The sequence below is a fragment of the Trachypithecus francoisi genome, unplaced genomic scaffold, assembly GCF_009764315.1.
Source record: "Trachypithecus francoisi isolate TF-2019V2 unplaced genomic scaffold, Tfra_2.0 Lachesis_group0, whole genome shotgun sequence".
Taxonomy (NCBI): domain Eukaryota; kingdom Metazoa; phylum Chordata; class Mammalia; order Primates; family Cercopithecidae; genus Trachypithecus; species Trachypithecus francoisi.
The window spans coordinates 132,833,545-132,849,172 of record NW_022681453.1 but is presented as its reverse complement, the minus strand read 5'-3'; the positions used below and the strand labels follow the sequence as shown (position 1 = coordinate 132,849,172).

Below are 15,628 nucleotides of genomic sequence, written 5' to 3'. Positions count from 1 at the left end.
ATTTATTTTTGGTTCTCTAGCACCTAGCACAATGCTAGGCACAGAGCAGGTGCTTGATAAATGTCTGTTGGACAGAACGGAATGGATGATGCTTAGAAACTTGAGAGAATCACCTCCATTCTGACTTAGACATCAACACACTTAACGGTGTTATTTCTAAAGTCCTAAACTTAGAAGCTCCTACCCTTGGACCCCTGACCCTTGCTCTCATTCCTATAGAACTCCATCATAGCCAAGGAGACTTTGGATGCAAGGAACAGAAATCCACTCACACCCAAATTTAATAGATTATTGAGAGATAGAGAGAGAGGACTTGTGGAAACCCAGGGAGAGATGATCCATCAAATCTCAGGAAGGGCAAGGATGGGGCAGCCCTAGAGCCTTCAGCAACAAGAGTTCATGGGCCTTTATTAACCCTAGCGCTCTGCCACAAATCTCTTTGACTGAGCTCAGTTCCCTTCATGGGGCAGCTTCATTGGGTTCTTGGCCACTCACTGACTAGGTGGCCCAATTCCAAAGTCCAGGGACAGGAAACAGCCCTTAGCTCCTCCTCCCGAGGAAGACATCTATCTAGTTCCAATCAGTCATGGTTGGGGTGGGGGTGGGGAGGCAAAATTACATGGACTTCAGAGCTACTCTTTTCAAATGCTCTGGGCAAGTCTGATTAAGCCAGAAAAGGTTGGCTGCTCTTCACAAAGAGGCACAGTAAATGCCAGGCTAACTCACTCCCACAGGAATCTCTTACCTGTTCTTTTCTCCCACCTGTTTCCCAATCCAGCATGTGCCTGGGAAAGGATTGCAGTTGATGGAGGATTGCAGCTGTCCTTTGTCAGACTGTGTGGGCCTGTGCTGTAAATAAGTGGCCTCGATGGGGGCTGCTGCAGCTTGCAGGAGGTGCATTGGGCAGTTAGAGTTAGCTCTGCAGGTACTGGGTTGGGGGCCAGGAGGGTTGGGGATGCTGAGATTGGGGAAACACAGTCCAGGGCTTCTTCCCCAGGCAGACAGGTTGAGCGAGAGGAATCACAACATTAGTCCAGGGGGCAGGTCAGAGGAAGAAGCAGATGCTCCAGTCGTGAGCCTGTGGCAAAGCAGGTGAGCACCACTCAAAATAGCTCTGTCAAAGGTCCCTTACCACCTCGTGTTGGCCAGTTTCCATGACCCTCAGGTTTCCCTGCTGGGTTTCTCCATGGACTCTGACACTGTGCCCCAGTTCCCTTCCTAACAGTCTTTCTTGGGCTCTCAGGACGTTTCTTTTTTCTGTTTCTCATCTCATAAATGAAAGGGGGCATCTTGTTCTCTTTCACTGTTTCCACCATTTCCTTACCCGGCTCCTGATCTCGGTCTTCTTTCTCAAAAGGCTACTGCATGGTAAGACATTTGGGTTCTGCTGTTCGCAAGGTGTGCGACCTCTGTTGCTCTGTTGACTTCATTCTTTCTAAGCTTCATTTTCCCAGGCTATAAATGTGGGACTGTTAAGAGCTCCTACTTTAGACCAAGCATGCTGGCTGAAGCCTGTAATCCGAGCACTTTGCGGGGCCTAGGCAGGAGGAACACCAGAGGCCAGAAGTTCAAGACCAGCCTGGGCAACATAGCAAGACCCTGTTCCTCAAAAAAGAGTTCCTACTTCATGAGGGTTGTTACATGGAATAAATAAACTCATGTAAGTAAAAGGCTTAGTATGGGCCAGGGGCAGCGGCTCACACCTGTAATCCCAGCACTTTGGGAGGCCGAGGCAGGCATATCGTGAGGTTAGGAGATTGAGACCATCCTGGCTAACACAGTGAAACCCTGTCTCTACTAAAAATACAAAAACTTAGCTGGGCATGGTGGCCCGCACCTGTAGTCCCAGCTACTTGGGAGGCTGAGGCAGGAGAATCGCTTGAACCCAGGAGGAGGAGGTTGCAGTGAGTCGAGATTGCGCCACTGCACTCCAGCTGGGGAAACAGAGCAAGACTCTATCTCAAAAAAAATAAAAATAATAATAAAAAAAAGCTTAGTATGGGGTCTGGAGTGTACTAAGTACTCAATGAAAGTCAACTGCTGTTACTTTCCCTCTCATGTGGTTTCTAGGAGACCTTCTCCCCTCCCCTCACTTCAACTATCTCCTGTAGAATGACCTCCAAATCTGAATATTTGGTCTGAGCTCCAGAGTTTCACCTGCATGTCGAGTGGCAGTGAAGGGCAGAAGAAAAAGCATGGCCTCACCTGATGGCAGACAAAAGCTTGTTCCTGTTCAGCACTCACAGCTGTAAATTTTGCACAAGTGATTTCATCCAAACATGTTTATCCACTCATCCATAAGTAGAATATTGACATCGCTTTGCTGAAGTGGAGTAAGTCTTGCCTTGTCTATTTCATCCATGGCACTTACCACGCTCTAGAATTATATCTTTCCATGCTCTTCCCCAGCTGAAAGGAAAGTGAGGTCCTTGCCAGCAGGAGCCTCACCTCCTTTGTCCTCACTCTATTTCTTGCCCCAGCAGTCTCCTAGCACAGGCTCAATAACATCAGTTCCTCATTCACTTTCTCTCCTCCGATATCCCTTTGACTTCTCAAGGTCAATATGTACCAAATCAAACAGCTAATCATTGTCTTCACTAGACCTGACCCATGAATTTAACAAACAATTGTTAGGTGCCAGGGTTAAGGGTTGAGACAGAAAGAAGATAGCTGAGACAATGTCTCATTGATGGAAATGTTCACTGTCTACTAGGGAGATGGATAATGACACTGGAATATGTATTTGCGACAAGATTACAGACATTTCTCAGGGGCCCCAAGCATAGAGAAGGAATGTTTCTGACTATAGGGGTTGGAGAAGGCCTCTCAGAGAAGGTGATAATTATCCTGGGTCCTGATGAAAGAGTAGAAATTTGCCAGGCAGAGAAGATTGACAGATGGCTAGAAGAGTGGTGTAATGGGGCATGAACTAACATGGTGTGTTCAGCCGGAATGGAGGGCTGACACCATTTCTCCCCATTCTCTTAAGTGAAAATTTGATACATACACAAGAATAGAAAAAAAATAGTATACCATCCAAATAGTATAAAACCCCCAGGTGATCACCCAGCTTCAATAGCTATCAACTCATGGAAATCTTGTTCTACCTATATCCTTACTCACTAAACCCCTGTACCATTATTTCGACGCAAATCTGACACTGAGTAATTTCATTTGTAAATATTTTTTGGTTCTATATGCTGTAACAATTCTGTGAAAAAAAATTTTAAATAAATAAATAGTTCGGTATCTGAAAAAGTTAAAGTATATCCTCTTTTTGTCCTTTAAAAGGAGTCATACATCGCATACTCTAACACTGCAACTTGTTTGTTTCATTTGTATCTGAGCCATCTATCTGGTGACCACACTATATCAGGATATGTAGAATTACCTTCCTCTTTTAGGAGGCTACCTAGTATTCCATTTGTGAATATACCATAGTTAACCTAGCCAGTCGCCAGCTGATGGGCATTTAGGTTGTTCCCAATCTCCTAACATAAAAACAAAGCTGAGAGAACACCCTTAAATATACATCTTTGCTACCTATGGGGATTCTTGGATGTGGAATTAAATCCCATTACATTCTTGGACGTAGGTTACATTCTTGGACATATAATTGCGAGATCTTGTGCACATGAATTCTGAAAAATGCTCCCTATTTGTCCCAACAGGTGCTTTAAATGATATAACAAGGATGCTTTCTCTCTGTTGTCCAGGCTTTTGACACTTTGGAGTTCTCTTTCTGTCCTTTCCTCCGTTTACTCAGTGACATATCATACCAATTCAACCACCCCCAGCCTCCTCCCTCCAAGTCCACCGCAGTGGTCCTCGATCAGGCCTGAGTGCTTGCTTGCTTCCTTTCTTTCCTTTCCCTTCTCTCTCTCTCTCTCTCCCCCTCGCCCCCCCCCTTCCTCCCCTCCCCTCTCCTTTCCTTTCCTTCCCTTTCCCTTTCCTGAAGTTTCGCTCTTGTCGCCCAGGCTGGAGTGCAGTGGTGCAATTTCGGCTCACTGCAACCTCTGCCTTCCAGATTCAAGTGATTCTCCTCCCTCAGCCTCCGGAGTAGCTGGGATTACAAGCATGTGCCATCATGCCCGGCTAATTATTGTATTTTTAGTAGAGACGGGGTTTCCCCATGTTGGACAAGCTGGTCTCGAACTCCTGACATCAAGCGATCCGCCTGCCTTGACTTCCCAAAATCCTGGGATTACAGGCGTGAGCTAGGCCGGCTTGCTTTCTTATCAGGACAGTTGTGGCTATCTGCCAAAGCGAACATCCTAAAACAGGAACTAAATCATTCTCTTACTTAAACACCTCTGTTGGTGTTTCATCTACATTATTAAAAATCTATCTCCTTAGCCTGCCTTCAGTGCACTCTTGTTTGTCCCCAGATTCTCACTTATTTCTCATGTACCTTAGGCTTCACTGAAACTGGACTCTGGTGCCTTACTTGGGCCATTGTTCACCCATTTCCTCCTTTTTCTGCTTGCAGAAAAGTCTTGCTCATCCCTGAAGGTAAACTTAAACTCCATCTCCTCCATAAATCAACACAGTGTAAGAACCACTGGTTTTGGACTCAGGTTGACTTGGATTCTTATACTGTCTCTCTTTTGGGAGGATGTCATTTAATTCTTCTGAAACTCAGAGTTTTCATCTGTTAGAGAAAGACAAAAATACCTACCTTGGAGGACGATTGTGAGGCTCAGGGATAATGGGAATATAGTAGGAGCTGAATTGAAAGCATTCTGATTATTTCCGTGGTCACTATTGCCGCCCCACCACACCTGATTGCAGCCCCTGGTGCTACACCAGCTACATTTGCTTCGTGTGGCAGCAGGTTGTGGACAAGACTGCCTTGACCACTAGACTGCAAGCTCGCTGTGGGCCAGGCTCACGATTCGCCCCCAGATCTCCCAGCACTGGCACCAGCCGGCACTGGGGGCGCTCCATGACTGCAGAATAAGTGGAGAAAGCGACAGGGATAAACGTAGAAAAATAAGCACAGACAGACGGAGAGAGGGCAGCCTGGGAGGCAGGTTTTTCCGGGAGTCTACACCGAAGGACAGGGAGGGCGGACTCAGAATCGCCGGCTGGGGCCTGGCTCGGGAGGCGGGGCCTGGTTCGGGGGCGGGCCTTGGCGCGGACCCCTCTCCGGTCCGTCAGCGAACTTGCTCCGCTGGCTCAGTCCGCCCGCCGCTGCGCCCCGGCGTGCAAGTGAGCCTGTCAACTGCCCCGCGGGCCGGGGTGCGGAGCCGACATGCGCCCGCTGCTCGGCCTCCTTCTGGTCTTCGCTGGCTGCACCTTCGCCTTGTACTTGCTGTCAACGCGACTGCCCCGCGGGCGGAGACTGGGCTCCACCGAGGAAGCTGGAGGCAGGTGCGTAGCGGGAATCCAGGTTCGGGTCAGAGGAAGGGAGCCAGGTCCAAGGACCGGGGCTGGGAATCGGAAATTCGGGTTCGGGTATCGGAGGCGTTGGGAATTGCGGTTCTCTTGTTGAACTGGAATCCGGGTCTGGTATCTGGACCCGCGTCCACACGGTCTCGGACAGGCGAGTGAAATGAGAGCCCGGTCCCGGGCCTGACTCGGACCTGTGTGGTGCCGGCTGCGGGGTGTGCAGGGCGTCACGCCGCAGTGCCTTTGGTTGAATGGATTTGCCGAGGGAGACGCGGCGCTAAGCCTGCCCGCGCCGTTGCTTTCCCAGTCCCAGCCCTGGGCCCCATTTCCAGCCGACCTTCGCCCCGGTGTGGGCCCCCAGCCCCTTCAAGTCCACTTTCAGCTGCCTCTCCTCCACCCCACCCCACTTCCGTCAGGTCTGCCCTTGAGACTTTAGACGTTAGGTCTTCAGAGAAATGTTGCATGGACAACTTTAAATTATTCACAAATTAATTATCGGCTCTGCCCCTCTTCCTGATTGTCTCTTTTACTCCCCCCCCCCCCCCCCCCCGGCTGGAGTCTCGCTCTGTCACCCAGGCTGGAGTGCAGTGGCGCGATCTCGGCTCACTACAACCTCCTCCTTCCGGGTTCAAGCAATTTTCCTGCCTCAGCCTCCCGAATAACTGGGGCTACGGGCGCGCGCCACCACGGCCGGCTAATTTTTGTATTTTTAGTAAAGACGGGGGTCTCACCATGTTGGCCAGGCTGGTCTTGAACCCCTGACCTCAGTTGATCCGCTTACCTCAGCCTCCCAAAGTGGTGGGATTACAGGCGTGAGCCACCGCGCTAGGCCTACTTTTCCCATTCGTCGAGGCAGGAGGCAGAGCAATACTTACGTGGCTGGTTTTTATGAGTGCTGCATACTCTTTATAAAGTGCATGGAAGTGTGCCTAGTACAGCATTGTGTGGTCAAGGGAATTACTGATATTTGACTATTAAGGCAACTGTTTTCGGCTGTTGTATTCTTTTGCTGTAGCTAAGAAGGCTCTGCTGTGGGTGTGGGACATACCAAGAGAAGCATTCTCATGAGAAGTGGGAGGGTTTGCTCATCATTAATCAGTGATGGATTCAAGGGCTGCTCAGATGGTAGAGGCAAGGTAGCCTTTATACTGTAACCTTTGGACAGGATTCAAAGTGCACTGAGGACCAGGTTAAGAGCAGAATGAAATAGTAGGCTCTTTAAAGGGTTTGATTCAAGCCTGACATATTCTCAAAAAAGTTACGTTTGTAATATGGGATAGATATACTTTCCTGAAGAATCTTTAATTGGCTTTATAGTGAATGCTAAAAAGTCGTTTTACTTGGCACCTCAGGAACAGTTTGAAATCTGAATTGTTCTTGGTTTGTGGGGCAGGCAATGTCCTTGAAAGGAAGGCAATTTAGGACATTTAGAACTTGCCTGGAAGTGAATCCATTTGCCTCTTAAGAACAGATTCTAAAATCCCAGAGCTAAAGGGGAACTTAATGACTATTTAGCACCAACCTCTCATTTTTTAGATAAGGAAACAGACCCAGGGACTAGTCCAAGGACATACAAGAGAAAGTAGCAGGGTTGGGATGCTAACCCAGGTCTCTTGCTTCCAAATTAGGGCTCTCCTGTCTGTCTCTGCAACGTAGTTATCAGGTCGTCTGTCACTGGGAGTGTATGTGTTCCCAGCAGACCAGATGATGGGCATATTTATAAACCTACTCTGAAAGGAAGACACAGCGAGTGACTCTCGTGGGCGCTGGGCTGATCTGAACTCATGTTTCCATCTGCTTTTCCAAATCCCCAGGTCCCTGTGGTTCCCCTCCGACCTGGCAGAGCTGCGGGAACTCTCTGAGGTCCTTCGAGACTACCGGAAGGAGCACCAGGCCTACGTGTTCCTGCTGTTCTGCAGCGCCTACCTCTACAAACAGGGCTTTGCCATCCCCGGCTCCAGCTTCCTGGTCAGTGTCCTGCCCTCCCTCCAACCCTGTAAAATTCAGATACTCCCTTGTAACCTCCTGGGATTGTTGTGTGGGGATGATTAAATGTGACAGGGGGTGTAGCCGGGCTGGCACACAGTGGCCCTCAGCGTGCCTACTGTGGGATTGAGCACTGAAGGGGGAGACACTGACAGCTTCCTTTTGTACTGCTTCCCTCTCCTGCCCCAGCATATTTCTCTCCTCTAGGCTGAGGCTGGACCTGCTCAAGCAGTCTCCTTATCGGAAACTGGAAGAAAAGCAGACATGTCCAAGAGAGGCAGGGGAGGTGTGTGGGGCTCGGGGTGTGGGGCTCGGGGTCAGGGGCTGACTCCTTGAGGCTCCCCTGTGTCTGTCTTCTGTCTTGAACTGATTCCTCTTCAGGGTTGGGAGCCAGCTGCTGCTTGGTGGGGGCTCCACATCCAGACCTGAGGATGAACCCTGACTCTGCCTGCTGTGGTCTTGGGGAAGATACTTAATCTCTCACCTGTAGAATGGGGCAAGGATGGCATGACTCAGGGATGTAGTGAGGATTACACAGGTCATGTAGTCAAGCACTTAACACAGTGCTCAGCAGCTCCCCCTCTTCCCAATACCAAGGCTTCCTTTTACTTTCTGTCTTGGATCCCATGTTTTGTCAGGATGATGTCTAGCAGCCAAAATGCATTTAGGAAGTATTGGTTCACTTTTCCCTTTTTCTTTTCTTTTTTTTTTTTTTTTTGAGACGGAGTCTTGCTCTGCCACCCAGGCTGGAGTGCAGTGGCCAGATCTCAGCTCACTGCAAGCTCCGCCTCCCGGGTTCACGCCATCCTCCTGTCTCAGCCTCCCGAGTAGCTGGGACTACAGGCGCCCGCCTTGTCGCCCGGCTAGTTTTTTGTATTTTTTAGTAGAGACGGGGTTTCACCGTATTAGCCAGGATGGTCTCGATCTCCTGACCTCGTGATCCGCCCGTCTCGGCCTCCCAAAGTGCTGGGATTACAGGCTTGAGCCACCGCGCCCGGCCCACTTTTCCCTTTTTCTTAAACCAAGACATCTTCAAGTGTCGGCTAGAGCTCTGGTCAACATGGAACCCCCGGTATTAGCATACTACATGGATGTAATTGCAGCACAAAGCAAAGAAACAAGACATCTTATATAGCTTGTGTGGTCCCACCAAGGGAAAATTCATGGTTTGTGTTCATCTTTTAAAATAGTAAAAATAACTTGTGAGTTTCATTTCTACTTTCTTGGAGCCCCAGTGATTGCAGAATCTACCACAGCCACAGATCCCATTTAATTCTCTCCTGCCCCCTGGGGCTTTTATCCTTATCCTCATTTTCAAAGTGAAGAAACTGATGCCAGGTGTAGTTCCCAGTCTTTTCATGATTTTTCATTCACTTCTTTAAATGGCAATTAGGACCTGGGGCAGTGGCTCACACCTGTAATCCTAGCACTTTGGGAGGCTGAGGTGGGAGGATCACTTGAGCCCAGGAGTTTGAAACCAGCCTGGGCAACACAGTGAGACCCCCATCTCTACAAAAAATTTTAAAAAGTAGGTGGATGTAGGCCGGGCGTGGTGGCTCACACCCGTAATCCCAGCACTTTGGGAGGCGGAGGTGGGTGGATCACGAGGTCAGGAGATGGAGACCATCCTAGCTAACATGGTGAAACCCTGTATCTACTAAAAAATACAAAAAATTAGCCGGGCGTGGTGGCGGGCGCCTGTAGTCCCAGCTACTCGGGAGGCTGAGGCAGGAGAATGGCATGAACCCGGGAGGCAGAGCTTGCAGTGAGCCGAGATCGTGCCACTGTGCTCCAGCCTGGGCGACAAAGCCAGACTCTGTCTCAAAAAAAAAAAAAAAAAAAAAAAAAAAAGGCCGGGTGCGGTGGCTCAAGCCTGTAATCCCAGCACTTTGGGAGGCCGAGGTGGGCGGATCACAAGGCCAAGAGTTTGAGACCAGCCCGGCCAATATGGTGAAACCCCGTCTCTACTAAAAATACAAAAATTAGCTGGGAGTGGTGGTGGACACCTGTAGTCCCAACTACTTGGGAGGCTGAGGCAGGAGAATCGCTTGAACCTGGGAGACAGAGGTAGTGAGCCGAGATTGGGCCACTGCACTCCAGACTGGGAGACAGAGTGAGACTCCGTCTCAAAAAAAAAAAAAAGTAGGTGGATGTGGTGGTGTGTGCCTACAGTCCTAGCTACTTGGGAGGCTAAGGCAGGAGGATCCCTTGAGTCCAGGAGTTCGAAGGTGCAGTGAGCTATGATCATGCCACTGTACTCCAGCCTGCATGTCAGAGCGAGATCCTGTCTCTTAAAAATAAATAAATAAGGCAATTGGGTTTTAGCTGGAAAAAAGCAGTGAAGGAGGAGAGAACCTATGACTCTCAGGCTCCAAGATGAGGTTGCTGGTAGCTGCCAGATGGTCACATGCCTGAGGGTTTGTTTTCTTTGCAGAATGTTTTAGCTGGTGCCTTGTTTGGGCCGTGGCTGGGGCTTCTGCTGTGTTGTGTGTTGACCTCGGTGGGTGCCACATGCTGCTACCTGCTCTCCAGTATTTTTGGCAAACAGTTGGTGGTGTCCTACTTTCCTGATAAAGTGGCCCTGCTGCAGAGAAAGGTAAGGGGAGGGGTCACTTCTGAGAGCTGGGACCCCAGAAAGTCACCACGTGCATGGCCTTAAGAGAAACAAGTGGCAGGGATTTCCCACAGTGCTCTTCCACGCTGTCTCCGGAGGTCCTAGGGGTTCTTTTGATGTCTTCAGGAGACATGGACCTGGGATCAAATCCCAGCTCCATCATTACCAGCTCTGTGACTTTGGGCGAGTTCTTGACTTCTCTGATCCTCAGCATCTCTATTTTAAAATGAGGAAAACAATCTGTCCCTGAAGGGTTGTTGGAAGAATTGGGAACAGATTATGTAAAGTGTCTAAAACAGTGCCTGGCACCAGCAAGTTTTCAATACCTGGAAACCCTTTCTGCTTCTTAACAGCTTTCTTCTCTTTGGCTACAGGTGGAGGAGAACAGAAACAGCTTGTTTTTTTTCTTATTGTTTTTGAGACTTTTCCCCATGACACCAAACTGGTTCTTGAACCTCTCGGCCCCGATTCTGAACATCCCCATCGTACAGTTCTTCTTCTCAGTTCTTATTGGTAAGATGCCAGTGGGGTAGGTTTGAGTCTTCAGAGCTGTCACACTGGGGATCTGCCCTGGGTTATTGGCCACATGAGCATGTGCCTGCTTCTGAGAACACAGGCTCACAAAGTGTGACTTCAAGCCTTAGGATCTAAAGAAATGATTCCTGATTTCAGATCTACTCAGGCTTCAACATGAAAACCCATAAAAATACTTTTGGACTAAATGAAGATTGTTCATTGCATGGCTGTATGCGCTGGGCACTGGGATTAGAAGAGATAGTCTGTGTAAAGTATACAACTTGGCCCGTAGTAAGTACTCAGTAAATGCTAGCAGGAAGAGCAGGGTTGGAATGAGGGTATGTGTCCATGAGTTTTGAGTGGGGATAGAAGAAAGGAGCAGAGCAAGGGACTTCCTGTCTGGTTTTTGGCCACTATTTTGATTAAGTTCTGCCTTAGGAAGAGCTGGCATCAATGAGGTTCCTTCCTGCCTTTTGACAATTGCACAACCTGCAGCAAGCTACTTACCCTCAGTGGGCCACCTGGCTAGGAATAGGGCAGTGTTTCTCAAAGTGTGGGCCTTGGGCCACCTTTATCAGATTGGTAGCGTCAGGGGGCTTGTTGAGAATCTAGGTTTGGGGCCTACTCGAGACCTACTGAATCAGAATCTTGGGAGTGGAATCTGGGAATATGCATTTTAATCCAGTTCCTAGTCAGTCATTTTCAAACTGCAAACCCAGTCGTTCTCAAACTGCAAACCTATTAAGAATCGCCTGCAAACCTATTAAAAATCACTTGGAGGCCGGGCTCAGTGGCTCACACCTGTAGTCACAGCACTTTGGGAGGCTGAGGCGGGCGTATCACTTGAGGTTGGGAGTTCAAGACCAGCCTGGCCAACATGGTGAAACCCCGTCTCTACTAAAAATACAAAAATTAGCCTGACGTGGTGGTATGCGTCTGTAATTCAACTGCTTGGGAGGCTGAGGCAGAAGAATCACTTGAACCTGGGAGGTGGAGGTTGCAGTAAGCTGAGAGGATGACACTTCACTCCAGCCTGGGTGACAGAATGAGGCTCCATCTCAAAAAACAAAAACAAAAACAAAAAACAAAACAAAAAAATCACCTGTGGAGATTTTAATCCCTAAGCTAAGGCTACACCACACATCAACTAAATCACCTCTGGGGTAGGACTCAGGGATCAGGAGCTTTTGATGTTTTCCAGGTGATGCAAGTAGTTAGTCCCTAGAAGGGATTCTGCTGGATCCTGAGTTTTGCAGTCTACTGAATTAGACGATATCTAAAATTTCTCCTTGCCTTTGACAATTATATGACCTCCAGCAAGCTACTTGCTCTGAAGGGGCCACTCATCCAGATAAGGGGCTGGGACTAGAGCAGTGTTTCTCAAAGTAGGGGCCTTGGACCACCTTTATCAGAGTGGTGAAGTGCTAACATCCTTTAAGATCAGTGACGCTGCTTTCTGCATACTAGAAGAAAACCACCCTCCTTAAGCCTAATGCAAGGATCTCTTTCTCTTCAGCCTTCCTTAGAGCCTAGAGGGAAAGACGATTCAGGGCTTCTAGGTCAAACAGAGCAAAACTGTGGTTGAGCAGCTGCTATTAATAGGGGATACCTGAGAGAAATGGAGATCTTAAATAGAAGCAAGATCTACCACAGCCAATTCTGGTCATAGTGGCTTTCAGGCAAGTGCCTCAGGCACTCAGCTAGTGGGGGTTTGCAGCTTCTAATTACCTAGGTGGCTTGGCAAGATTCTGGAGGCCAGGCTTCCTGTCCCCTGTCTCACAAGCTGTGTGATCCTGAGGGGTCTGGGAACTTCGTCTCCTGTATGCTTCCTCTCCTATGGAAGAGGAATGGACTATCAGAGGGTTCCAAACCAATCAGAATCTCGGGGTGGGAGTGGAGAAGGGGCTTTTAAAATACAGGTTCCTGGGCACTACCCCAGAACCAAGTAACCAGAATTTCTGGGGTGGAGCCTGATTGTTCTGCAGCTAGCCTGGTCAGCCAGTCAGACTTTTGGAATACAGTAGATTTGATGACATCTTTGAGACAGTGCAGAATGTGAATAGTACTTCTTTTAAAAAACTGTTTGTCAGCAATGGCACTTCTCTCTTTACTTTGGCTGTTGGGTACTCAGAACCAAATTTGGGGCCCACTTTTAGCAAACAGGTGAACCTTATGCATTTTCCTAGTAACTGTACTCCCTGATGTCTTCTATTCTTCTGCACACGTTTTGCTTTTCCTATTTGAAATTTTAATTAATTAATTAATTAATTAATTTTTGAGACAGAGTCTAGCTCTGTCACCTGGGCTGAAGTGCAGTGGTGAGATCTCGGCTCACTGCAACCTCTGTCTCCCAGGTTCCAGTGATTCTTCTGTCTCAGCCTCCTGAGTAGCTAGGATTACAGGTGCATGCCACCACGCCCGGCTAATTTTTGTGTTTTTAGTAGAGACAGGGTTTCACCATGTTGGCCAGGCTGATCTCGAACTCCTGACCTCAGGTGATCCACCTCGGCCTCCCAAAGCGCTGGGATTACAAGCATAAGCCACCATTCCTGGCCCTATTTTAAAATTAAGGTAGTATGTATTATTTGTGTAAATATCTCAAGTGCTTTTGTTGAACAAGACAGGTATATATGGGAAGTGAGGAAAGGAGGGAAAAGAATAGAAAAGAAGGAAAGAAGGGAAAGAGTTAATATGTGTAAGGGTCAAGAGTCAAGCAAAAAAAAAAAAAAAAACTGTAGTCACTGTTCCTGGTGACATTTCTGAATTATTATTTTCTTAATTTTGCTGCTGTTAGTAACAGGCACTTTTCCCTTTTCTTCTTGCAGGTTTGATCCCATACAATTTCATCTGTGTGCAGACAGGCTCCATCCTGTCAACCCTAACCTCTCTGGATGCTCTTTTCTCCTGGGACACTGTCTTTAAGCTATTGGCCATTGCCATGGTGGCATTAATTCCTGGAACCCTCATTAAAAAATTTAGTCAGAAACATCTGCAATTGAATGAAACAAGCACTGCTAATCACATACACAGTAGAAAAGACACGTGATCTGGATTTTCAGTTTGCCACGTCCCTGGACTCAGTTGCTTATTTGTGTAATGGATGTGGTCCTCTAAAGCCCCTCATTGTTTTTAATTGCCTTCTATAGGTGATATGGACACTGTACATCAATGTGCAGTGTTTCTTGTCAGAAAGCACACTCTGCTCTTGAAGGTGTATTACATCAGGTTTTCAAACCAGCCCTGGTGTAGCAGACACTACAACGGATGCCTCCTAGAAAATGCTGTTTGTGTCCGGGCGCAGTGGCTCACACCTGTAATCCCAGCACTTTGGGAGGCCGAGGTGGGTGGTTCACAAGGTCAGGAGTTCAAGACCAGCCTGGCCAAGATGGTGAAATCCTGTCTGTATTCAACATACAAAAATTAGCCAGGTGTGGTGGCAGGCGCCTGTAATCCCAGCTACTTGGGAGGCTGAGGCAGGAGAATCGCTTGAACCCAGGTGGCAGAGGTTGCAGTGAGCCGAGATCATACCACGGCATTCCAGCCTGGGTGATAGAGTGAGACTCTGTCTCAACCAAAAAAAAAAAAAAAAAAGAAAAGGAAAATGCTGTTTGTATTATATTTTGTGATCTAATAAGGAGCTCAGGATAGTCTGTTGTATTTGCCTCATGCCAGCCCCTGAGCTGCCTTGGGAGAAGATGCTGACCGTCCTTGTCCAGAGTACCACTTTTGCAGAGTGACAGGCTGCTGGGACAGATGTCCTCCTGTTGCATCTTTGTGGATGTTTAATACTGATGATGACATGGGAACCCACATCACTGACACCGCTCTTCATCTTCTGTTAGTCTCTTGCAGAGCATTTCTTTTGTACTTTTTTGCTGATGACCTACCTCGTCATAAGCCAAGTGAAACAAGGTGACGAACTGCCTAGGACTTCCACGTATTGCTCACATGCATGATGATTTCTGTCATGCTCTTGTGTTCAGACACACTGATGTTACCATGTATGTCAAACCTACTTATGATTGCATGTCCTGACAGTTAAGCTGATTGCAAACAGACTATTAAATATGAATGGAGCAAACGCTGTATGTTATGGATATGTTCTGGAGAAATTCTTACCCATCTGGATGGGGTAGGGCCCTTGACTCACCTGAATCAGATGACCAGGCAAACGTTTTATCTGTCCTTTCTGCAGGAATCTCTTCTGTGTCATGCTAGGAGAATGAGTTCAGTATATGAGGCCATCAGGCAGTATACCTTCTGAATGTTTTTCATTTTTTTATTTGCTGAGAGTAACCAAAGAATAATTGCATCTTTTAATAATTGTATGTTTTAATTCAAAGGGAAACCTTGGCTTCTGATAACTTTGTTGTGTTGTATCTTAATGCGCTAAGCTGGCATTACTTCCTCTAGCTGCAGTACGGAATTGGCACAGACCTGGATGAATGCTTCCAAAGACAGAGGGACCTTGGCACCTAAACTGACCAGCCCTGTGATCCTGCACCCCGCAGGAGTATCTCATCAGGACTTACCAGACCATGGCTCTTGGGCATCATCTGCTGGGTTGATGATTTGGTTTGGCCAAGGGTCTTGCCAAGACTTTAATCTAGGCCTCTTGTTCTACATGAATTCTTGGGAATACTCATGTTCCATAGGGAGAGTGCATTCCCAGGTGATGGTTTTCAGTTGTGGTATGATCCTTTCACACCAAGGATTTCATTGTTGAAAACGTGTTTCTTTACAAGAAGCCTTGATAATGAGAGTGGGGGAAGGAGGCAGCAGACTTTGAAGACTGTGGCCCTTGGTGTTCTGGAGTAGGGAGAGGGAAGGAGAAACGCATTTTCCACAGCATCGCAAGTGTGTGCCCTTTGCCCCTTTTCAGGAATCTTAGATTTGCCTCCCTCCCTCCACCCCAATGATTTTGCAATAATGTGCCTTATCAGTTGTGAGTTTACAGGCAAAGCAATTTCCCAAATAAATGGATATAAGTATTCTGTGTGGTGCTTGTTTGAACATGTTGCTAACTTTCAACTACCCTTGCCAGTGGAAATTAGGATTGGCTGAAAATCAGACAGTCCAAAATGGTGTTTTAAGCTTTCCACTCTCAGGATGCTTCTTACC

At 47.8% G+C, this 15,628-nt stretch overlaps 1 protein-coding gene across 1 annotated transcript; it reads left to right on the top strand.

Moving 5' to 3' along the window:
* The first annotated feature begins 5,144 nt into the window (after positions 1 to 5,144).
* Positions 5,145 to 15,501, top strand: TMEM41A (transmembrane protein 41A). The gene is made up of 5 exons (XM_033211947.1): positions 5,145 to 5,373; positions 7,206 to 7,359; positions 9,812 to 9,973; positions 10,366 to 10,504; positions 13,333 to 15,501. Exons 1-5 carry the CDS (start codon positions 5,255 to 5,257, stop codon positions 13,551 to 13,553), a joined length of 795 nt encoding a protein of 264 aa, XP_033067838.1. The 5' UTR covers positions 5,145 to 5,254; the 3' UTR covers positions 13,554 to 15,501.
* The last annotated feature ends 127 nt before the right edge of the window (positions 15,502 to 15,628 follow it).